Source organism: Cnephaeus nilssonii (assembly GCF_951640355.1).
Source record: "Cnephaeus nilssonii genome assembly, chromosome: 1".
Lineage (NCBI taxonomy): Eukaryota > Metazoa > Chordata > Mammalia > Chiroptera > Vespertilionidae > Cnephaeus > Cnephaeus nilssonii.
The window spans coordinates 52,150,889-52,177,194 of NC_137072.1; the positions used below are offsets into that span (position 1 = coordinate 52,150,889).

The 26,306-nt window shown below is 38.3% G+C and overlaps 1 protein-coding gene across 5 annotated transcripts in view; it reads right to left on the reverse strand.

The window, feature by feature from the left end:
* The window catches only part of RAP1GDS1 (Rap1 GTPase-GDP dissociation stimulator 1), a 130,448-nt gene that overhangs the window by 99,777 nt on the left and 4,365 nt on the right, over positions 1 to 26,306 (reverse strand). For 4 of the 5 annotated variants that reach the window (XM_079766485.1, XM_079766484.1, XM_079766483.1 and 1 more), the window contains exon 2: positions 9,016 to 9,126. In XM_079766485.1, the coding sequence (XP_079622611.1) occupies positions 9,016 to 9,126 (111 nt within the window). The remainder of the gene's footprint in view (positions 1 to 9,015; positions 9,127 to 26,306) is intronic. The other variant, XM_079766482.1, reaches the window with a different exon arrangement.

Consider the following 26,306-nt stretch of genomic DNA (forward strand, 5'->3'; position numbering starts at 1 on the left):
GATAAATTGTAACTTTACATTTACTTATCAGTCTCCAACACAAAATAATGAGCTCTGAAGGCAGGGACTAAATTTCTGCCATTATGAGGAGATTACACACAAAATAAATAGGAGATAGCATACTAAATAAATACTCAGTGTTGAATATATGAATCAATGAGACCTGAAGATGGAAGATGTGCAGTCTAAATCTTCACACCTCATCCAAGTATGACATCACTGCAGAAAATGTCCCAAATATAACTTTAAACTAGATATTTAAGATTTAACTAAAGCAGTATGACATATCATGGCAGTATGAACTCAACTGAATACATATATTCTAGTGGGTCCATCTACACTTAGTAAGTGGACTTCGTTTTTTTTTACTCTAGAGATGAATAATTAATGTGTAGGATCATGAAATGTCACACAGTATTCTCTACTACTGCTCCAACAGCCCTGTATAACTAGAGTCAGAAAAGAAAAAAAAACTTCCACTCTACCTAAATGTACTAGCTTTCTTAAATTTCAGAGAAATATACAAATACTTTGTTTTTAAGTGGTGGTAAAACAGTCCAAATTTCCAAGTGAATGTATCTGACAACAAAAAGCACTAAATACTATTAACAAAAAAATAGAGAATTAAGATTCTCTGTGTTATATAGCCAATTATATGAATACTACTCTAAAAATTAAACTCACAGACTCTACCTTAATAAAAACATGAAATATTCACATTTCCTCAATTATTAGTGATTTTTTTATGAAAGAGTAAAATGACAATGAACTGCATGTGGTTAAGAATATGACATATATTGCCCTAACTGGTTTGGCTCAGTGGATAGAGCGTCGGCCTGCAGACTGAAGGGTCCCAGGTTCGATTCCAGTCAAGGGCATGTACCTTGTTTGTGGGCACATCACCAGTAGGGGGTGTGCAGGAGGCAGCTGATCGATGTTTCTCTCTCATCAATGTTTCTAACGCTCTATCCCTCTCCCTTCCTCTCTGTAAAAAAATCAATAAAATATATTTTTTTAAAAAAAGAATATGACATATAATACTTTTGGCCTTAGTATTTTTCATCAAGATCTTATTGTACAGGAAATAGAAAATAATGTAGTATCTTATATTAAGAAGATATATTTCTGACTTAGCGTACATTTCTTCAACTTCTTTTTTTTTTGTGTGTGTGTGTGTGTGTTCCAATAAAACTTTATTTACAAAACAACAACAACAACAACAAAAAACAACCGATGGGCCAGATTTAGCCTGTAGTTCACTGACCCCTGATTTAGAGAATCGGTATTTCTCTCATTTCATCCAAGGAGATATAGTGCCAAGGTCTGTCCATACTGAATCCAGCCAGTGTATTTGACACTTAGTTGATGACCAGAACATCTTTGGCATTTGTTTCTGTCAGAGTAATAAGAACACACTATGAAGTGTTTGTGGCCTTTAACTAGAAACTGTGGTTTTTCTATTAAAGCATTTTTAATGGAGTGGAGGTTAAAACAAGGTACAGTGGCTGCATCCCAGAGTCTTGCTTAGGAGTTTGGTGACCTTCAATGTGACCTTGCATTTACCTGTCTTTTCTCTCTCTTCAACTTCTTTTTAATGTGCTTCTAACAAGTGGTTCTTAATTTGAGACCTTTTCCATTTCCTACCTATTTTTGCCTTATTTTGACTGCTGCAAGCAAAGAATTAATCTTTTCCTCTGTATTTTGTCTTTAATATTATGACTCTTTTTCCTATTTCAACAATTTTGCAGATGGTCCTTAATATTCAGATACATTTATAACTCAAAGTGAAAATTACAATAAATATGTAACAATAAAAATGAAATAATTTTGCTTGTATTTATTAACTCAGTATAAAACATTCCCATTATACGACGGACATCCATTCTAGTTTTAAAATATAGATTTGTGTGAATTAAGATTCATACAAAATCAAACCTCCAAAAGGAGAATTTACTTTAATCACTGACTTTTCTAGCTAATATTTCTTCTTTCCTCTGAGTCAAAAGTTACATACTTTTAAATATTCTTTAATGTGAAATACTTAAAACAATTTTAATTTATAAAATAATTTATATTCATATTTCACTAAGTCTTCAAATAACAAAATTCACATGGCATCACAAATTCACTAAGAGAAATCTATGTAAAGCTACATTAAAATAAAGTAAGAAAAACTGTAAGCAATCAAGTTCACATTTTCAGGGTTGAATAATAGAAACTAACAAAAAATGAATATCTACATTTATAGCTATAGACATAGTTCAAAGGCTAATAATGGTATGACCTTGCAATTGTAAACAATTTTCTGGTAGAAAAAATGCTTTACTAACTGTAGTTTTGAACCTACAGGGGCTATACATTACTAAATTAAGAAATTTTCTATGGTGTTTATGAGACCATTTAATAATCATTCATTCTAAAATATGTAATTCATATTATTAATTTTATTTTTATTATTACTTTATATATCTTTTTATTGATTTCAGAGAGTAAGGGAGAGGGAGACAGATAGAAACATCAATGATGAAAGAGAATCATTGATCAGCTTTCTCCAGCATACCCCCTACTGGGGATCGAGCCCACAACCCAGGCATGTGCCCTTGACCAGAATCGAACCCGGGACCCTTTAGTCCACAGGCCAACGCTTTATCCACTGAGCCAAACCGGCTAGTGCCATATTATTAATTTTAGTCACTTTTAGGTACTAATTTTCATTACATAAATATATGTCCCTGAATAACACAAAGGAAGATATAAATAATATTGAACCTCACTAATACACTCAATGACCTTGACTCTGAGACCACGTAACTATTATACTTCCCATTCTTAAAAGTTCCTCCTTGCCGAAGCCGTTTGGCTCAGTGAATAGAGCATCAGCCTGCGGACTGAAGGGTCCCAGGTTCGATTTCGGTCAAGGGCATGTACCTTGGTTGCGGGCACGTCCCCAGTGGGGGGTGTGCAGGAGGCAGCTGATCGATGTTTCTGGCTCTCTATCTCTCTCCCTTCCTCTCTGAAAAATCAATAAAATATATTAAAAAAAAAAAAGTTCCTCTAGTATTAATGCTCCCAACAAATAATTTTATTATAAATAAACCATAAAATAATAAAAGGTGGATATTTACTTTTTGAAATATTAATTGACTAGGCTAAGGATGTGTGGTTTAAAGTTACCTACTCTTGATTTTTTTAAAAAATCATTATTTAATTAAGACTATTTTCTTAACAGAAAAAAAGACTTTTACATTAAATCAAGAGGTCTGAGACTGAATATGTAAAGAATCAGAAGAAGGGCTGCCATTAATATCAGAAACTAAAATAAGATACTATTCAGTTCAATGTTATTTACTATTGTACCAGAAGTTCAAACCAACACAATAAGCAACACAGTAGTAAGTCAGCTATAGACACAAGGGAAAGAGGAAACAAAAATATCACTTTTATATGTTCTGATTTCAAAACCCAAAAGAACTAGCTAACAAAAAGTACTCAAGGGAAGCATTTCAAAATACAGTGTAGGCAAAATAGTAGGTATACACGTTGTGAGTAATGAAACACGAAGTTTAATCTTGTATTATTCATTTATTAATTATTGTATTACTTGTGATATTCTTTTGAGTTAATAAAGCTACTGTAATAGTCATTAAAAAAAAAGAACTAGCCATTCTGACAGGTGTGAGATGTTTCCTCTATTCTTTAAATAATAAACAAGGGTTGGCAAAAGTAGGTTTACAGTTTTAAGTACGAGAAACAGAATATAACAGAGAATAAAGCTATTGTAATACTCATAACCTGCATATCTTTGCCATATCAACTATAAACCTACTTTTGCCCACCCCGTATTTATTTAGGAAAAACTGATACTTTGATAATTTATGTTTAGCACCAGTATAAGCCCTTGTGGACAAAAAAACACAATAACTAAAAGAGCCACGTGATAAAAAAATATGCGAAGGAAGTGAGCATAGTCAATTAGTTTACGAAGGAAACATTATCACTTCTGAGGTGTATTTGATAACATAGGGTAAAAAGGCATAATAAGGCATAAACTAGGTATTCCTATGAAAGAATTAAGTAAAATAATTTTTCGTTTCTATGAAAACAGCAGCAATCTTTCATGTTCAGTGATTGCAGATTGAATATGGCTATTGAAAAACAGTTGATTATTAAGTTTTAAAGTCCCCTACTTAAGAAATAATTTTGGTAAATCAGAGTAAATTTGTTTAGAAATATTAAAGTCACAAAGCAGACTAAAAGCAAATGACAAAAGAAACTTCTTATCGTTAGAGAAAATTCATACAGTAATCTGCATTAGCAACTTGTGTACATAATTTGGTACACTTAGAATTATAGCCTAGAAGGGAGAAAAAATCAATATAAGGACTAAGAAAACCTACGAGTTCAACAGGTAGATGAGTACTATGATATAAAGTTAGGAATGCGGAACTAGATAGCAAATACTTTTTTCTTTCAAAACAAATGTATTCTCTCACAGGGTTGTTCCATAGAAAATAAACAATTATATGACTCTTGTATGAAATAGGAATTGTTATCAGGCAACTAACTAAACAAAGTTAAAATACAAAGGTAAATGAAGCAATGAGACAGGTAAGCAGCCTAATCCGCAGGAAAAGAACTTAAAGCTGTGTTGGTTATCAGGATGGCATTGTTTTTTTGGTCCCCCAGTAATGCAACATGGTCCCCATGTTCTTAATATGAAACAGATTTTCTATAATGAATGCACTGTTAATATCTCTTGTCTTTGGGCCTTTGACTTATGATACTTTGCTTTGCAAGGTGATCAGATGTCATACTTTCTATAAAGACAATTCCTATGTTAAGTTTAGAGGTAAAAATAGGTGGCATATTGTTTTAATTTTCAAGTAAGTATGAAATAGAGTAACTGTACTATAATTCAGCAAGCATTTATTGAGACTCTCCTAACTAGACTCTGAAGCAAGAGACCAGAATAAACAAAAGCTGATTTCTTGGCTGGTAGCCTTCACATATTTACTAAGAACATTTAAAACTGAGATCTGAAGTATTTATATGAGAAAATGAATGCTTCTATATTAAATTAGATCAGAGATTTAAACAAAATATTTTCCATTAAGTCTAATAAGTATTCAAATTTTCTAACTCTTGTCTCTTACGATTCTGACACATATACTCTATTTACTAGTAATGTCACCCAAGCAAAAAAGACAGACAACCACTCTGAAGTCACACATCAAAGTAAAAATTTCAGATTGTAATCATTTGTAATGTACAATTCAAATATACTAAATTCCCACAGTGTAAATTTTAAAAGCATAATTTCTTTCCTTACAGAATTGTCCTTTTTAATGGCAGGTTAGTAGATTATAAAAGTTTAGATTCCTTTTACATACATTGACATCTTACTGGTATACTTGAACAAAATGATAAAAAAAAATCATTCTTTCTTGATCAGGTGCAATGCTGGTGCAAACAGTAATATTTTTAGTTAAAACACCTGACAGTAAGGAAAAATTTATGAAACTAGAAGGTCTCTGTTTAAAAGAAAATAACAGTACAGAGTCACATAAGTTAGATGTTTTATAATTTTACCTTTAAGAGAACAGTAGCAATTAAACAATCACTTTATTCAGAGAAGTAAGAACAACTGTAGAAAATAAACATCTTACTGATATTTTTACCCTTTCTTGTTTAAAGCCAGATGCTAATTTTATAAAATATATCAATAAATACTTATAAAATAAATATATTAGTCTATAGCTCAAGGGAAAAACAAGGTTTATATATCAACCTTCTCTCATCCTTCCCTTTAATAACAATTTGAAACTTTTTTTTAAAAGCAAATGTTTAAGGCATAATATGTTTTAAAATCTAGCTTCTGAAAACAATTTTACATTCTATAAATTCAATAAAAATCTTCACTTTACTCAAAATGTAATTTTTAATTTTGTAAACTAAAAATTTTAATCCAAACTCTGATTCTATCAGAACAAAGCAAGTATCACAGAGTCTGTTTCCTTATCTTTTATTTTTTATTTTTTTTTAAATATATTTTATTGATTTTTTACAGAGAGGAAGAGAGAGGGATAGAGTTAGAAACATCGATGAGAGAGAAACATCGATCAGCTGCCTCTTGCACATCCCCTACTGGGGAGGTACCCGCAACCAAGGTACATGCCCTTGACCGGAATCGAACCTGGGACCCTTGAGTCCGCAGGCCGACGCTCTATCCACTGAGCCAAACCGGTTTCGGCTGTTTCCTTATCTTTTAAATGGTGATGGTAGTACATCCTCAAGAGCTATAGGAAAGATTAAATAACAGATATAGTGCCAAGTTCAGTGCTGAATACATAACAGGTGCTCAATCAATGACAGCTATCACTCTTAAGTCAAAAGCTATCACTTTTAAGTCAAAGACTGGATATCTGCATGTACTCCCTCTTCCTATGTTAAATTCTTTTCTGTCAATAGTCTTATATGTGAGGACATAAGTTTTATATAGTTTCTCAAAATGACATATTCCTTTTGTTCCCTTTCTGGGGAGTCAATATTATAATGGTAGAATTTATTGTTTTTACTAATACCTTGTGGCTACTTGGTTTAATATTTGATGAAATTCAAGTTCAAGACCATTTTCAAAAATGGGTTCCAAGAATAAGTCTGTAATAGGTCTGAATTTTAATCCAACAATTATATAATTCTCAATATTTCTTGAATTGGTTCTTTAAAAAGTCATAATTTTTTGCTTCCTTTTATTCATCTCTCTTTCTATCAGTATTTCCAGGAGGGGACTGAGCAATCCTCCCCACATAACGAATGATATCACCTCCATGCTCTTCAGTTCCTGAACCAATGATCCATTTAGGTAATTCTACTTTCTCTAACACAGAGAAAAAACTGGGCCATTAAAAACAGAACATTATAATAGAATAACTCTTTAAAAAAATGAACTTGAAATACTCAATTTACCTAGTCTAAATGATAAAATAAATCTGCTTATTTAGATACTAGAGGCCCAGTGTACAAATTGGTGCACCAGTGGAGCCCCTTGGCCTGGCCTGTGAGATCGGGCCAAAACCGGCTCTCCAACATCCCCCGAGGGGTCCTGGATCGTGAGAGGGTGCAGGCCAGGCCAAGAGACCCCACAGGTGCTCGATCAGGGGCAGGGAGGGACCGCGGGAGGGCTCCGGGCTGTGTCCAGCCTGTCTCACTCAGACCCGATCGGCCGGACCCCAGCAGCAAACTAACCTACTGGTCTGAACATCTGCCCCCTGGTGGTCAGTGCACGACATAGCGACTGTTTGACTATCTGCCCGCTGGTGGTCAGTGCACATCATATCAACTGGTCGACCGGTTGACTGTCTGCCCCCTGGTAGTAAGTGCATGTCATAGCAAGCAGTTGAGTGGCCTTAGCATATCATTAGCATATTACTCTTTGATTGGTTGAACAGCTGACCAGACACTTAGCATATTAGGCTTTTATTATATAGGATGTGTGAAAATCAGGTCATCACATGATATTTCTACCTCTAGACCAGTGTTATCCAAATGAACTTTCTGTGATGATGGAAAATGATTTGTATCTGTGATGCCCAATTAGGTAGTCACTAGCTAAATATGGCTACTGAAAAGTAAGATTAAGGAGCCTAATTTTTAATTTAATTATTAGATTTAAATAGTCACATGTACTATGATAGTGAATAACACAGCCTTTCCTCTCCTGTTCTTATTCTTTACCATTTTGAGTCTTATCCAGATGCTCTTATTAAAGTCCCTGTGTTAAATGCTTTCTCTGTTATCTCTAAGATCAAAAGAAAGAGAATTACTGTAAAGAATTTTCAAAGCTAGCTTTAAAATGTGCTTTTTGATGAAGAGTACTAAAATTAATTTTAGATTTTCTAATCAGTTTACTAAAAAATAAAATTAAAAATAAATAGCACATACATCTCTGAGTGCTTGAAATGGCAACTTTTAACAATATATACTTTCTCCTAAATTCTTTGTCAGCTACATAATTAGTCCCAGGATAAGATAATGGCATAATTATAATAAGTACAGTGCAAATCATAGCACAATCAAGCAGAATTAAGGGGAAAAATGAAAATCATTCTGTACCTGTCTCTTCACTGTGAGAATACAGAAATTAAGAGAAATATGATAGCTCAAATGCAACAATACAATGTGTATGTCAATGGAGAGTTGTATAATTTTTATGGGTGGTACTATTTACTTTACCTCCAAAGATTAAGTCTTACCTCAATTTTAAGGGACTTTTGGATGACTACTAATGGTTCTTTTCTTTTTTGTTAATCCTCACCTGAGGATATTTTTCCATTGATTTTTAGAGAGAGTGGAAGGGAGAGAGACAGAGAGAGAGAAAAATTGATGTGAAAGAGACACATCAGTTGGTTGCCTTCGCACATGCCCCGACCAGGGCCAGGATCAAGCCTGCAACTTAGGTACATGCCCTTGACTGGAATTGAACCCAGGACCCTTCAGTCCCTAGGCCGACACTCTTTCCACTGAGCCAAATCAGCTAGTGCCTAATGGTTCTTTTCAATTAAATCTAAGCATACACATTAGTTTAAAGTAAAATTATTTAAAAGGTGGCCGTAAGATCTCAGATTAAAATATTAGGTCTTTCAAGCTCCCTCTGTTTCTCCTCCCTCGTCTCCGCACATATAAACACAGTCATTTTTTAAAGAACAAATGTAGGTGTTAAGAAAAACAACTATCTGTTAAAAATGAAATAATGGCCTCTCTCTGGGAATGGTATTAATGTCATCATCACCACCAATCAATTCCTCCTTTCTTCTAACTATCAACTTGGCTTTCAGTACCTTGGGGGTGGGGATATGGGGTAGGAGGATGGAACATGTAAAACAACCTCAGTATTCAGAGATAGGATTCAAAATATTCAAGTTATGTGAATGCAAGTTATGGATAAACTACATACCAATTTCTGAATGACTGCTGATGTTTTTGTTTGGCATTTTGAATAAACATAATGGAACTTACTATTTTGAGTCAGGGCTTGAAGCAGACAATCCAAGCATCCTTCTAAACTATCCTCAGTTCTGTCAACAGCTGTTATCTTCAGCTTCTTCAAGGTATCACTGAGATTATCTGCTTATCAAAGAAAAAAAAAAGAAATCAGAAACCTTACTATATATATATGGCTATCATATGCTACATAACAAACAGTTAAAATAATAGGCAAAGGGCTCTCATTATAGTGAAGTAACATCCACATACATACCAAAATGGCAATGGACTGTACTACTACAAATTTATTAAATAAAATTTTATCTAAGTCAAATATGAAGTATTCATTCTGAATATATAAAATATCAGGAATAGTCCACAAACTGTTGCAGCATATTTTTTTCAGCATTCTTTTTTTTTAAAATATATTTTTATTGATTTCAGAGAGAAAGGGAAAGGGAGAGAGAGAGAGAAACATCAATGATGAAAGAGAATCATTGATCGGCTGCCTCCTGCACGCCCCACACTGGGGATCGAGCCCACAACCCGAGCATGTGCCCCTGACTGAAATCGAACCTGGGACCCTTCAGTCCTCAGGCTGATGCTCTATCCACTGAGCAAAACCAGCTAGGGCTTTTTCAGCATTCTTATACCTTATTTAGCTTGTTCAAGAAACTAGCCATGGTTAATCGGAAAAAAAAAACCACAGTAAAGTTTCATAAAAAAAACTTAGTTTTATGAATATTTTATTTCATTTCATGCTGCTTCTGTTGTATTTTAAAGATATAAAATAAAAAGGTTGGTCGCAACAGATTGAGAACCGCTAGCAGTGTCGCCTAAGACCATTGGAAAACACAGATATTTACATTACGATTCATAACAGTAGCAAAATTACAGTTATGAAGTAGCAACGAAAATAATTTTATGGTTGGGGGTCACCACAACATGAGGAACTGTATTAAAGGGTCATGGCATTAGAAAGGTTGAGAACCACTGCTCTAGACCAAAGATTATCAAAATCTCTTTACACTACTAAAAATTATTCAGAATCTCACATAGGATTTTGTTGTGTGTTTTTTTCCATCATCACCGAGGATATACATATATTTTTAATATATTTTTATTGAAAATAAAAGGAAAGGAGAGGGAGCGATAGAAATGTCAATGATAAGAATCATTGATTGGCTGCCTCCTGCATGATCCCCACCGGGGATAGAGTCCGCAACCCGGGCATGACCTTGACCAGGAATCTGGTTCACAGGATGAAGCTCAACCACCTAGCCACACCAGCTGGATGTGGGATATGTTTTTTTTAGTGAGGGTCACAGAGAAACATTGATGTGAGAGAAACACTGATTGGTTGCCTCCCTTTGACCAGGGATCAAACCCCATAACCTTTTGGAATATGGGGTGATGCTCCAACCAACTGAAGCCACCCGGACAGAGCTCAAATAGGTGGTTTGTTGTTTTTTCACATCAATTATTTCTACTGATATTTAACATACTAAAAATTAAAACTGAGACTTTTTAAGATTCCAGTAATGCATTTCAATCTAACAACTATGAAACTATTACCTATTACATAATTAATATTTAATGAAAAGTAACTATTTGAAAAACAAAAGTTATTGAAAAAGATGATATTTTAAAATTATTTTATTCCATTCATTGGACTGACATCTATATATATAAAAGCCTAAGTGACCGAACGACCGGTCGCTATGATGCACAATGACCACCAGGAGGCAGATGCTCAACGCAGGAGCTGTCCCCTGGTGGTCAGTGCACTCCCTCAGCGGAAGTGCCGCTCAGCTGACAGATCCGTCCCAGCCCAGCGGCAGCTAACTCACTCCCTCAGTAGTCCTAAAGGTCCAATCTCTAGAGAAGGGGCCAGGCACCAATAGATCTGTGCTGCAGGCACAATCCCAACAGTGCCGCCAGCCTCCTGGAAGTCGACCTTGGGCACCGTGGCCACTTCCCCTCCCTAAACGCTCCGCAAGGAATGATATAAAAGCGGCCGCCAGGTGGCTCCCAACAAGTGGCACGAACATCGGCAGGACAGATCTGGATCCCAGGCCGGCAAGGGCATCCCATCATCCACCGGAGGGCCGACTGCATCCTGGCCCCTCCACGCCCCTCAGGTTGGGTGCCAGATGCAGCCAGGGCTCACGGCTGGCGCCACTGCAGAGCCATGAGCCTCTCCCAATCAGGACTGACCAGGCACGAGCCCACAGCAGGCACAGCGGGGGCAGGGGGAGCGAGAGCGGCAGGCAGCGTTGGACTGCATTTTCGGCCCAATCCCCGCAGGCCATGCCGAGAGACTCCACCCATGTACAAATTTGTGCACGGGGCCTCTATCTATAACAATAAAAGCGTGATATGCTAATTAGACCAGACAGCTAAATGACCTTCTGGACGTCCTTCCAGACGACTTTCCTGATGAAGCCGGGGATGCAAGGGCCGAGGCAAGCCGCCACAGCTGCGAGGACTGAGCCCCTTGCACAAATTTCATGCATCAGGCCTCTGGTTTGGTTAATAAAATTATATAGGTTTCCTGTATACAATTCTGTAACACATCATCTGTATAATGCATTGTGTTTACCACCTTCTTCCATCACCATATATTTGACCCCCTTTACCTGTATCTACCTTCCCAACTCCCCTTTCCCTCTGGTAACCACCACGCTATTCTCTCTGTTTATGAGTTTCTATTTGTCTGTCTCCTTTGTTCATTTGTTGCTTTCAGTTTTATATCCAACACTAGAGGCCCAGTGGACAAAATTCGTGTACTGGGAGGAGGAGGGGCGCTCAGCTCAGCCTGTGCCCTCTCGCAGGCTGGGACCCCTCGGGGGATGTCCGCCTACCGACTTAGGCCTGCTCCCCGCAGGAGCGTTCCTAAGCCGGCAGTCAGACACTCTTCTTGCTGTCCGGGCCCCCTCACTCCTTACCACCCGCCTGCTCACTATTCCTTACCGCCTGGCTTGTTGCTCCTTAGCACTGCCGCGGAGGTGGGAGAGGCTCCTACCACTGCCGCTGCACTCACCAGCCGTGAACCCAGCTTCTGGTTGAGCAGCGCACCCCCTGTGGGAGTGCACTGACCACCAGGAGGCAGGTCCTGCATTAAGCGTCTGCCCCCTGGTGGTCAGTGCGTGTCATAGCGACTAGTCGTTCTGGTCGTTCCGCCATAATGGTCGCTTAGGCTTTTATTATATAAAAGATATGAGTGAAATCATTTTTTTATTGACTTTTCCTGTCTGACTTATTTACCTTAGCATGATATTCTCAAGATCCATCCATGATGTTGCAAATGGCAGTACTCATCTTTTCTTATAGCTGAGTAATATTCCATGTATATGTGTACCGCACTGAAAGGAGTGGCATTTTTTTCTACAAATCTACATAATGCCTGTCATAATGGAAGATAGTGGATTCTCATATCTGCTTCTGTATTCAATCTTTTGTAATTTGTTATTTTGGTTGAGTAGATGAAGAAAATCTAGCCTCATCATACATACTAGTATACAGTTGAAAAACAAGAATATGCTAATAGCCTTTTCAGATAATCATGGATATTCTTTGATACACACCAAACCATAACAAGTGGTAATTTTTTAGAGGTTAGCTGCCATGTGAAATCTGAAACAATATTAATGAATGTTTCCAACTCTTACATTACAATCCATTGGTTTCTTGCACTTTGAATCATATATGCATACAAGATATTTACCATCAATGCATTTGGTCATTAAAAAATTTGGTGAGAGTTATGCATACCTTTCAAATATTGACACATTTCACTGTACTACTTTAAAATACCACATTTGTTAAAATCACTAATCTTATTAAAAGACTTCTTTAAGTACCGAGAACCTGTCCAGTCCAAGGTGATACAAGTTTTCCAAAATTCTAATTTTTTCTTAAAAACACCAACTTTATCACTGGCAAAAAATATGGCCAGTTGGTCACTTGGTTTCCTTAAATGGCAAATTAACCTCATTCATTTGTGAGAAAATATCTGCCAAATAAGAAAAACCAGTTTGTCGCTTCTTTCAAATAAAAAATGTTATTACATGAAAAAAATACCTTGGTCAGCTCAAACAGTTACTCACATGTTTTTCTTCAAAATTACCACCAGACTTTGTAATATAATGAAAGTGTTTATATGTACTTCACATTTTATCAAATAGAATATTTTTAATTTTATACAAAGGCTGAGATTTTTAAAAACACTATTTTCCTGCTGCATTATGGACATTCATAAATAAAACGGATATTTTTCACTTCAAGAATATGATGGTGAAGAATATCATAACTAGCCCTAGCCAATTTGGCTCAGTGGATAGAGCGACAGCCTGCAGATCAAAGGGTCCTGGGTTTGATTCCAGTTAAGAGCATGTACCTCGTTTGCAGGCTCCCCCCCAGCTGGGGCCCTGGTCGGGGACTGTGCAGGAGGCAACCAATCAATGTGGTTCTCTCACATCCATGTTTCTCTCTGTCTTTCCCTTTCTCTTCCACTCTCCCTAAAAATCAATGGAAAATATCCTCAAGTGAGGATTAAAAAAAAAAAAGAATATCATAACTACTAATATAGTTTGGTGCTACTACTACCCTGATTCACACAGACTAAAGCATCAGCAATTTTTTACCCACAACTGCTTTTGCACCATCATCAGTGAAATGTCAATACAGTGAAAAAGACAAACGATGTCTTGATTGTATTATGCAAAGAGTTTTGATCTCATGGGCACCCTAATAGGATACTGAGGACCCCCTAGGATGCTACTCTCATATTAGAATTTCAGGCATTTTCTTACTTCAAAGTAAGATATATATTTTGATAGACTTTTGTGCATTACCAGCTCATGACAATTCAAAAAATATAATGGAATACTCTGTTATAAAATCCTCTGTTATAAAATGAGAAATAATTTATTTTCCATGTCAACCCAGGAAAAAGTAGCCTAAAAAAAGTACATCAAATAACGCTAACATCTCTATTGATGCCTAGTTTAACTAGTAATTAATCTAGTAAATCTAAATCAATACTTTATTAAAAATCCTAAGGTATCATTCACAACCAAGGTTAATATTTATTTCCTTAGAAAAAAATAGTTTTGAAAAATTGATTTTTTTCTAAAGAAAAAGAAAACGATATATAAAAGTATCCTATCTAATAAAGAGGGAATATGCTAATTGACCCTCATGCTGTTGCAAAGATGGTGGCACCCACAGCCAATAAGGAGGTAATATGCTAATTGACTGCCACGCCCTCAAAGATGGCAGCGCCCACAGCCAATAAGGAGGGAATATGCTAATTGACTGCCACACCCTCAAAGATGGCAGCACCCACAGCCAATAAGGAGGGAATATGCTAATTGACTGCCACACCCTCAAAGATGGCAGCGCCCACAGCCACAAGATGGCAGCTCCCAGTCCCCAGTCCCACCAGGGTGGCAGGTGCACAGCAAGGGCCCAGCCATTCCATACACCTGCCTCCGGAGTCCCCCAGTCCCCTCAGCCCCCTAGCCGCCCAGGACTGGCCTGAGGAGCAGGCAAGCCTCGGATGGCGGCTGCCCAGCTGCCTAGGGCCAACCCGAGGGTTGCGCTGCCAGCAGTGGCAGCAGCAGAGGTGTGATGGGGGCGTCACCTCCCACCCTTGAGGGCTCCTGGACTGTGAGAGGGGGCAGGCCGGGCTGAGGGACCCCCCCTCCAGTGCATAAATTTTCATGCACCGGGCCTCTAGTCTCTTCTATAAACTAAAAAGAAGTTGAAGGATATCATATTTCAGATATACTTTCTTTAATCTTATTAACTGGATATTAAGTTGATTTTTCTAAAATATAGTATAAGTAATGTATAATAACTAAGTTCATATTATTTTTTAATTGATTGATTTTAGAGAGGATAGCAATTCTTCAAAACTATCAGTAAGTAATGAAAGCAGTTAGGACTTATTTAATACTACCCATATTGGCACATGCGTCTTTTTAAAATTCTTTCCTTTCCTTTATCTCATCACCAATGCTCCTTGCTTGCTACCCCTTCCTCATCAAGTCTCAACCTAGATGTCCCCACCCCAGAGGCCATCTTTGCCCACTCTAAGTCTCCTCTTCATTAATCCTCCAGGGTCATTCTCTAACACTGCATCCAACCTTCACCGTACTATGCACAATTTCTAATATTCTTTTGTTTAGTTTTTTTTTTGTTTAGTTATATGCTCCCCCACTATATTATGCACCTTGTTAGTTCCAGTAGTCCCCCACTTATCTGTGGTTTCACTTTTCATAGTTTCAGTTACCTGTGGTCAACCGCAGTCCAAAAATTTTAACGAGCAATACCAAAAATACACCACTCATAAGTTTTAAAGTGTGTCCCCTTCTGAGCAGCATGATGAAATCTTGTGCCTTCCTACTCAGTCCCACCCCAGATGTGAATCATCCCTTTGTCCAGCTATCCATGCTGTATGCTCCCCCCACAACCCGTCCATTAGTCACTTGGTACCTATCCTGGTTATCAGATAGACTGCCCTGGTACTGCAAAGCTGTTTCAAGGAACCATTATTTTACTTATTAATGGCCCCAAGGTGCAAGAATAGTGGTGCTAGAAATTCAGATGTGCCAAAGAGAAGCCGTAAGTACTTTCTTTAAGTTAGGGGTGGGGAACCTTTTTCCTGCCAAGGGCCATTTGGATATTTACAATGTCATTTATCAACTTAAAAACTAGCCTGCTATAATTAGTCAAACATTTAATTTAACCCACTCTAAGGTCTTGGCAGAGCCAGACCAAATGATTTCTCAGGCCTTATACAGCCCACAGGCCACTCAGCGCCTGTGTATGCAAATTAACCCACCATCTTTGTTGGGTTAATTGGCATACTCACTCCTGATTGGCTGGTGGGCATCTCGAAGGTACGGCCAATTAGCATGTTAATCTTTTATTAGCTAGATGTGCCTAATTTATAAATTAAATTTTATCATAGATGTTAGGTCTGATCAAAAAATCGAACTGATACCCCCTTCCCTGGGAAACTGGCCTTTAGGTCATTTCACTACTGACATTCCCTTTCACTTACACCGCATTCCATTTGCTAAGACCAGAATCTTTCCCCTCTGGACCTGCCCAGAGAATTCTCCACCCAGAAAAAGCCTACCTGGAGTCCTTTAAAATATGTCTCCCAGTCTTCGGGTGCTGGCACTATTTTGTGGCTCAGCCCATCTAGTTTTCCAGATGACCTAATAAATTCATAATTCTTTACTACTTTTGGCCTCATATGTACTTCCTTCAGCGACCCTAACAATAGATATTTATGTATAGGGAAAAAACATAGTATATATAGGGTTCACTACTATCCTCGGTTTCAGGTATCCACCAGGGGTCTTAGAACATATCCTCCTGAGATGTATAATGCATAGTGTATATGCCATTGCACTACACCTATCACTTGGCACATAGGAGGTATCCAGTAAACATTTGTTAAATTAACTAAATAAGGGAATGAATTTCTCATTTGAAATGAAAGAAAAACTCAGTAAACATTTATTTAGCAAGTCGTTCCCACTTTGGTGAGTTTTAATAGTACAGTCAAACCTCGGTTCTCAAATGTCTCCCATCTCGAACAATTCAGTTCTCGACCAAGTTGTTCACAGAAAACATGTCTGGGTTGTGAAAGCAAACTTCAGTTTTAGACCTGACAACCCTTTCACGCTGATACCTCAACATGACAAAAAGAGTCTCTCAGGCAACAAAGGAGGGAATGCACAATTTTAAAACATAAGGAGGCCATCACAAGTGCTAATGTTGCTAAGGGTGTGAAAGAAACAAGGGCATAGGCAACAGAAGAGAGCAGTTAGCCAGTGACAGCATTCAGAGGCAGCCATATATGAACAAGCAAAGATGCTGCATACTGACCTGAAAGACACCCCTAAAATCAGTGCTGAAAATGATTTGGTTAAGGCTAGTAGGGGTGGTTCAATGAACTTAAGAAGTGTTTATTTATAGATTAAACAGTATATTAGACATGTACTGTATATAAGAAAAGTTAAAACAGGGAATCATTTGTGGGTCTGGAATGGATTTATTCAATATACATTATTTCTAATGGGAAAAAATGATTCGGTTTCCAAACTGCTTCTCGAACAACCTTCTGGAAAAAACTAAGAGAGAATGGACTTTCCACTTTAATCTGTTTCTTACTGAGACAATGTATCTTTAAAGTTTTATAACTGTTCCAATTATTACTGTTACATAACAAACCACCCCAAACTTACCGACATAAAACAAAAGCCATTTTATTGAGCTCAGATTCTCTGAACCAGGAATTCACAAAGGGCACATTGAAGATGGCTTGTCTCTCTGCTCCACCAGGTCTGGAGCAGAGTCTCAAAGTCTAGAGGTATCTCTGGGAGTGATTCCATGGCTGAGGCTGGCATCATCTGAATCATCTAATAGTTCATTCACTCACATGTCTAGGGACTGGTCTGGAAGGACCTGAAGGCTGGGACTGACCACCTGAAATCTTAGGCCTCTCCACGTGGCTTTCCTCACAGCATGGCAGCTTCAGGGTCTGACTTAGTGCTCCAAGAAGCCAGTGTTTCAACAAACAAGGTGGAAGCAGCATTACTTTTTAAGACTGAGCCTAAGAAATCACACAGCATCACTTCTGCAGCGATCTACTGGTTACCAAAAGGCATGCGCAAATCCAACAGGAAGTGAACTCCCCAACTCTCAATGGGTAGTAGCAAGTTCTAGAAGAATATGTGGGGCAAAAGATATTGCTTGTGGTCATCTTTGGAAAATATAATCTGCTATAATAACTTTGTACTCACTACATGATTTGATTAAAATAACACAAGTAGCACTATATCCTTTGTTTGGTTTTAACCAACAATACAAAATAATATTTCCCCAAAATGACTATATTTTCAGCCTTGGAAATAGAAATTAAAATTTATATGGATAGCTCTGACAGGGTAGCATAACTGGTTAAAGCATAGCCCTGATATGCCAAGGTTGCAGGTTCAATCTCTGATCAAGGCACACGCAAGAATCAACCAATGAATGTATAAATAAGTGGAACAACAAATCAATGTCTCTCTCTCTCCCCCCTTCTCTCTTTAAAATAAATTTTAAACACTTACATACATATTATTTTATGTAATATTTATAACTACCTTGTGAAACAGATGTTATTATTACCTGTATTTTAGTAAGATGAGAAAGTTGAATTCAGAAACTGAGTAACTTGCCCAGAAAGGTAAGTGCCAACATTGGGATAAATCCAGACGTTTGTCTTCAAAGTCCAGGATCTTTCCACTGAACAGGCAGTTTGCACAGTACCATCATCTGTATAAAATGCAGCTACCGTAATGACCATTAACGACCTAACAACCGGTCGCTATGACACCCACTGTGGCCAGCAGAACCGGCCGATCAGGGGGTGGGGCCAGCAGCCAACCTCACAGGCCCTACCCCCTGCCGGCCTGCCCCTGATCGGACTCTCCCACCCAGATCAAGAGCCAGGCCTGCTGGCCAAACGGCCCCTCCATTCCCCCCTGGCCAGCCACGCCCCCATCAGCCTGCCCAACACAATAGGCCCGCCCTTATCACACCCCCCATCCCAATAGTGGGCAGGGCTGGGCAGCCAACCTCCTGCAGCCCCTCCCCCTGGCTGGCCATGCCCCTGATGGGCACCCCTACCCCAATCATGGGCAGGGCTGGCTGGCCAACTATCCATAGCCCCTCCCACAGGCCACTGGACCCCGATTGGCACCCCCCCACCCACCCCATTCAAGGGCAGGCTGCCGGCCCACCACCCCTCCCCATGGCCGGTCATGTCCCCAGTTGGCCCCTCGATACCCCAATTGGCCTCCCAACCCCAATCGGGGGCAGGGCATGCCAGCCAATCGCCCAAGGCCCCTTCCCCCGATCGGGCCCTGATTCAGGCAGGCCGGCTGGCCAACCTCCCGCTATCTCCTCCTCCTGACAGGCCCAGCCCTGATCCACCCTGATTGGGGCTGGGCCATCCAGACCCCACCCATGCACAAATTCGTGCACTGGGCCTCTCAAATAAAATTCATAGAGATCCCATGTATATCGGAGCTGTGCAAAGCAAGGACTACCTGTATCTTGATTCATATAAATGTAAGCTCTTAAAAATGAATTTATAACCCAAACATGTTAGATAGTTGTACTAGCTAATAACTGTCTATAGATCTGAATATGTTAAATTAAAAAAATCACAATGAAATGTACCAGGGAGCACTCTCTGCCCTAGTGTCTCAAGGGTGGTACAGTGCTGAGTACATACTCTAGCTTTCAGTACTGTGTAACTGATTAAGTAAGTGAATTCTAGGGAAAAATTTCCAGATCATTGTAAGTAATAAGCACTTACATATTTCAGAGAAGCTGTACTAGATGCTAAAAAGCTAAATATGATCTAACCTCTCATTTAAATTCTTTGGCATTTGTGTCTTGGGAATTAGGGCCTTATCTGTATCTATTATTCATTGCTTATATTATTCTTCATCTACCAGTTAGAAGTGAAGCTTTTAAAAAGCAGAAAATGTGGCTCCATTGCACTACTTATTTTTTCACTTTCCATAATGCCTGATATGGCTGTCTTGTGTTTCTGATTTGACTGTGCAATATACAACCTATATCAAAGCCAGAAATGTGGCACAGTGGACAGTTATTCTCTTGGAGCTTAACACTACCCTCCCCCAAAATGCATTTTTGCAACCAAAAGGAAATTTATCAAATCATGTAAATTTTCTATCTTTGTTCTAAATAATTTTGAGGCCAAATAACTTATAACTCTATAGGCAAACATGTATTTCTATGGAGGATAAATATATCAATGTTTGCTTTTTCTAATGAATAGTCTCACCTTTTATGCTGGAGTTACCTAATAAAACATCAAAAGGGAATATTTTTCAGAAGAATTAAAGAAAATAGTTTTTAATAAAATGACAAATTTCTTGTTAAAATAAAATTATTCCTGGTTTGTGTTTTCTGGCTATGAAAACACCCATAAATTACGGAACTTCCTAGATATTTAAAATTATAATGTTACTTAATTCTTTTTATATAAAATTTTAAATAAATTTTTAAGTTTAAAATCATAGGGTTTTATATATTTATATAAATAATTTTATATAATTCTTATGTTAAAAATGTTTTCTAGTATGTAAGAAAATAATATTCTATTCAAACTATCCAGCAGCCCTGTGCTTTGATGACTTTTTAAAAATGCCATGCCATCATTTTCCTTTAAAAGTATATTTAATGTTCAAGGACCAAAATTTTTAAAAGGAAAGAAAAAATATAGACCTTGGTTTCAGGGCTGGTAAGACTTTATTAGGTAACTAATCTTCAAGGCTTCTATATTATAATTGATATTAATTCCCTAAGAAACAGATTTGAAATCTATTCCTTGGTTCTCATTCAATAATAATAATATTTTAAAGATATACATGAAATGGAGATTTAAAGAGCTTAAGTAACTTGCCAAAGGCTAAACTACACAAGTAAATTATGGAAGAGAGAGTCTATCCTATTTTCAAAATGTTTTTATTACTTTTTTGGAACTAGAGGAAGGGAGAGGGAGAAAGAGAAACATCAATGTGAGAGCGGAACATCAATTGGTTGCCTCCTGCAGGCCCACTAGTGGGGATCTAGCCCACAACCCAGGTATGTGCCCCAACAGGGGAATAGAACCAGCAACCTATCGGTGCATGGGATGACACCCGACCAACTGAGCCACACCAGCCAGAGCTATTCTCTATCTTTTGATTTCTTATATCATTCTGGTCAATTGAAAATTCAGTGTAAAGATGATCAATGACCACTTATTAATACTCTATCTGAAATTTCTCTAATAGCTTTTGAATTACTAAGGAGTTGTTTATATTAAAAATTGTGGTAAAATTGAACTTATATTATTTTTTGAAAAGTAACAAATTTTTCTAAACCTAACAAATTATTGTGAAAATTAAATCATGCATTGTCTAACAGTATATGTGTCCACATTAATTATGACAGCTGAATAAAGACAGAAACCATATTTCCAGTGCAAAAGAAACGTCCATATATCTAAATGCATTTAACTATGCAATTAAGGAACTTCTACTTAACTTTCTATTGGAAGTACTTAATCTGCAATGTAACAGCAAGCTAAAGGGCAAATACTAAGAGAAACATCTAAAAGAATTCTGTACATGCCTTTCAGACAATGAATATGCTCATTAAAATCATATGCCTGTGAACTGATAGCAATATTACAAAGTCCATAAAGTCACATTACAGATCTGCATTAACAAATAAAATCTGCAATCAATTTTAATGAGAGCGTAACTCAGAATCCCAATGAAGTAAAATGCTATCTCAAGAAAAGAATTACACTCTTAGTGTTCAATTAATGTTATATTTTGAATTTCAGCAATAAAAAATTTGTGGGTAATTGTTTTCTCTCTCATTATATATACTAGAGGCCTGGTGTACGAAATTTGTGCACGGGGGTGTGTGTGTCCCTCAGTCCAGCCTGAACCCTCTCCAATCTGGGACAACCCTCTCACAATCCAGGACTGCTGGATCCCAACCGCTCACCTGCCTGCCTGGCTGATTGCCCCTAACCGCTTTTGCCTGCCACCCTGATCAACACCTAACTGCCCTCCCCTGCCAGCCTGATCAACACCTAACTGCCCTCCCCTGCCAGCCTGGTCACCCCCAACTGCCCTCCCCTGCCAGCTGGTTGCCCCCAACTGCCCTCCCCTGCTAGCCCGGTCACCCCTAACTTTCCTCCCCTGCCAGCCTGGTCACCCCTAACTGCCCTCACCTGCCAACCTGGTTGCCCCTAACTGCTCTCCCCTGCTGGCCTGGTCTCCCCCAACTGCCCTCCCCTGCAGGCCTGGTTCCCCCCAACTGCCCTCCCCTGCAGGCCTGGTCCCCCCAAACTGCCCTCCCCTGCAGGCCTGGTGCCCCCCAACTGCCTTCCCCTACAGGCCTGGTCCCCCCACAACTGTCCTCCCCTTCAGGGCTGGTCCCCCCAACTGCCCTCCCCTGCAGGCCTGGGCCCCCAACTATCTTCCCCTGTAGGCCTGGTCCCCCCATCCCCCAACTGCCCTCCTCTGCCGTCCTGATCGCCCACAACTGCCTTCCCCTGCCGGCCATCTTTGACCAAATGGGAGTGGCCATCTTGTGTGTTGGAGTGATGGTCAATTTGCATATTGCCTCTTTATTAGATAGGATTTTTTATCTATGTAATATCTTTGATTTTGCCTTTTGGCCTTCAGAAGGCCTAAAATGTTTATCATCTGGTCCTTATATGAAAGGTTTGGATACTTATGCTCTACAGTGGGTGGTGCTATTCCAAATGCTGCAACACCGAGGAATGTCTTGACAATACAAATTACTGATCCACCCCACCCCTACTGAATCAGAATGTCTGAGGGTGGGCCCAATAATTCTTTTTCCCAATAAACACTCCAGGTGATTCTTAATGCAACCTGAAGTTTAAGAACCACTGCTCTTAAACAGGATTTTAGAAACTGAGTTGTGTCCCTTGGATAAATTATTTAATCCTCTGAGCCAACAAAATTATAGTGTCACCCACTTCATAGAATTGTTGGCAGGATTAAAATAAAATTTAAAAAATGTTAAAAACAGTAAAGCTAAATATAACTGATATCAATAATTTGTAATAAGTGGTAATATATAGTCATTATTAATATATAGTCATTATTAAACTTTTGCACTCGGATGTCGAGTGCAAATTACTCTTTGAATGTATCAATAATTTGAAATATTAAAAAATCCAAATAAATAAATTTGTATGAAAAGAAACTCCAGTTTTTTATTCTACTGCCGCGCTTTGTAAAATCTGGGGTATTTAAGAATTTAAATCCCAAGTAGAATAAAGGAATCGAGAAAAAAGCAAGCAAGTGCAAAGTGTTAATCCAAGGGTGTACTGGCAAGCCCCCTTGTACCAGACCATGAGATATGATTACTAAATTTTCAGAAACTTTGTGAGGCAATTATTAAAATAGCTATTATTAAATTATATAAACTTAAAATTAAATGTTATATTCAAACTTATTATAAGATGCAATACTCAAAACTCATTACTAATTACTTTATTACATGTTACTATTATACTATTACCCATGCTCATGAGGTTCTTATGTCTATACTAGCAATTTCAGAATAGGACTCTCCCAAGGATAGTGAATTTAGCCTTTCTCCCATATGAAAAAAAAAAAGGGACATATACAAAATAGATATAATACCAACATAAGAAAAATTATTGAACCAGTCAATCTATCATCTATGCTCTTTTTAAAAAATTAATTTTAGTGGTCACTAGATTACAAAAATATTTTATCACTCTACTCTGACATGCAAAGTGCAAGTAAAGTACTATTTTTTACTATTTATCCATGAAACCATTCTTGGACTTAAAACACAAAGATAAAAAAAAAATCTATATTGCTAAATACACATTTAAAGAGAAAAACAAAACTCCAGGAATTAAGAGTAAAATTAGAAGCATAGATATAACTAGAGAAATTCCAAATCCATAAAGACAAAATAAAAAGGGATAAAATACATTAATCATTAAGAATAACCTTTATAGCCTTAGCCTGTATTTCTCAATGGTGATAGCATTGGTAGGCTGGATTCCAGTCAAGGGCGATCAAGGACACATACCTCAGTTGCAGGGTTGATACCCAGCCTCTGGTCAGGATGTGTGCGGGAGGCAACCAGTCAATGTGTCTATCTCTCCCCCTTTCTTCTTCCCTCTAGAAATCAATGGAAAAAATATCCTTGGGTGAGGATTAACAAAAAAAAAAAAAAGGAAAGAAAAAAAAAGAATAACTTTTATGCAATATGCCATGTAAAATTATAAAACCATTCCTAAACTCATTCTGCATGACAGATATTGCAAAAATAAAAGTTTCTAAAAGTTCAAAGGTATGTCAAAGAGATGTGAGGCACTATGGTGAGATTACAAATTATTCTCAGGCAAGAAAAAAAGCATGTGTCATTTCATGTAAAGTGCAATATTTTTTAAATGTTAAAAAAATCCATGCTAATTTACACATCTTTAAACTGGTCAAGGAATATAGCATGACTACCAGTATACACAGTAAACTCTATTTCCACTTACTCATTATCACTTAGCTTTTACAACTAACCTCCACATTTACCACATCTCTTAAAGATGCCTTTTAAATTCTCTCTCTCTCTCTCTCTCTCTCTCTCTCTCTCTCTCTCTCTCTCTCTCTCTCTAGAGGCCCAGGGTCCCCTCGGCCTGGCCTGGTCTGCGGGGATCGGGCCAAAACTGGCTCTCTGACATCCCCCGAGGTGTCCCAGATTGCAAGAGGACACAGGCCAGGCTGAGGGACCCCACCAGTACACAAAAGGGCCGGGGAGAAACTGCGGCAGGGCTCCAGGGTGTTTCTGGCCCTTCTCACCCAGTCCTGATCCCCAGGATCCCAGCAGCAAGCTAACCTACAGGTCGGAGCATCTGCCCCCTGATGGTCAGGGCGCGTCATAGCGGCTGATCGGACACCGCATATTAAGTGTTTTATTACATAAAAGGGTACGGGTGTACACACACACACACACACACACTGGGTAGTATACTAACTAAACCACATTAGTTTAGAGCCTTTTCTCAGTCCTTATTACTCTAATTGTTTTGAAGCAATAAACAACTTTTTGACCACTTACTCTTTCTTGAAACCAACTATAGGTCAATTCTAGTCTCTCACTCCCACCTAGTTCTGTCTTTTTCAGTGTCAAATCATTTCACTCCTTTCCTCTAAGGGGTTTTCTTCAAGATTCTTACCTTGGACAAATTTTCTTCCTTTTTCTTTGTTGACTCTCATCCTCCCACCAAACTTAAAATATCATAGCAGTATATTTGTGGATAACTTCCAGATCTCTAGTTGGAATCTTCTCTTGAGAGTTAAAATAACTGTCTGTTAAATACTTTGTACCTAGTTTCAGTCAGTCAATAAATTTTTACTGCATAGCTGCTATGTGCCAGACACTAGTGCTAGAAATGTATTCAGAACCTACTGTGAAAGTCACTGTCATCAAGGAACAGATAATCTAAATGGCAGACCAAAAAGTCCAACTCTAAAGGTCCAAAATGGATTACTGCTGTTTCCTCTTCCAATGGATTCAACATATTAATAGACTGCACATTCTCATTACTGCCAAGGCGATAATGTGTAACTCCTTTCTCAATTCCATATTCGATCTGTTACCAAGTAAATCCTGTTCTTTATTTGCAATATTCTATTCCCACTGCCTGAGCCTAGTTCAAGCCATTAAGTACTTTCACCCAAACTGCAACAACCATTGCTTCTGAAGCATTCTTTAATTTCTCATCTAATTCATCCTGAACTCAATTAACAGATTAATTTTCCCAAACCACAAATAGATGTGATCCATCACTTCACTAAATAAAAATGTTTAATAGTTCCTCAATAGACAATTCAAATCCAAAAACTTCTTCATCTTGGCATTTATAGTCCTCCATTACTTGGTCTTTATCTATTAACTAGAGGCCCATTGCAGGAAGAGATTCGTGCAATAGGCCTTCCTTTCCTTGGCTTACAGCACCAGTTTTCCTCCAGCACCCGGGACCCAGGCCTTCGCTCTGGCCGGAGTCTGCCTTCTTCGTCTTTGCTGCAGGCTCCAGCCATAGTCTGCCTCCTTCGTCTTCACTGCAGACTCAGGCCAGAGTCTGCTGTCTTCGCTGCAGACTCAGGCCGGAGCCTGCCATCTACGTCTTCACTGCTCTGCTGCAGACTGCCATCTTCGTCTTCGCTGCGGCCGGAGTGCCGCTCCTGTAGATCCCTTCGAGCACCCTGCCCACCCTCCCTCTCATAGCAGGCATCCTGCCCCTCGCCTGGAACAGCTGGGCAGCTGCCATTTTTGTCCTTCTAATTTGCATATTCCCTCCTGATTGGCTGGTGGGCATAGTGGAGTGATGGTCAATTTGCATGTTTCTCTTTTATTAGTGTAGATACTTTTTCATCTCTGCCATCCACTATTTCCTTACCTTTTGCTCCAGCCAACATGGCTATTTAATCTTATTTGGAAATTCCTTGAATATTCCCTATCTATCTTCATTTTATGTCATTTCTCTCCTCCCACCCCCAACCTGATTTAACAGTCTTCATTCATTTGTACCTTTCAGAAACTTACCCAACCTTTGTTTCAAATAACATCATTTTTCAAAAATCATCCCTCCATCCTGACTCTATAATATATATGTAAAGGTTATTTTTAATATAACTTTTACTTCATTCCTG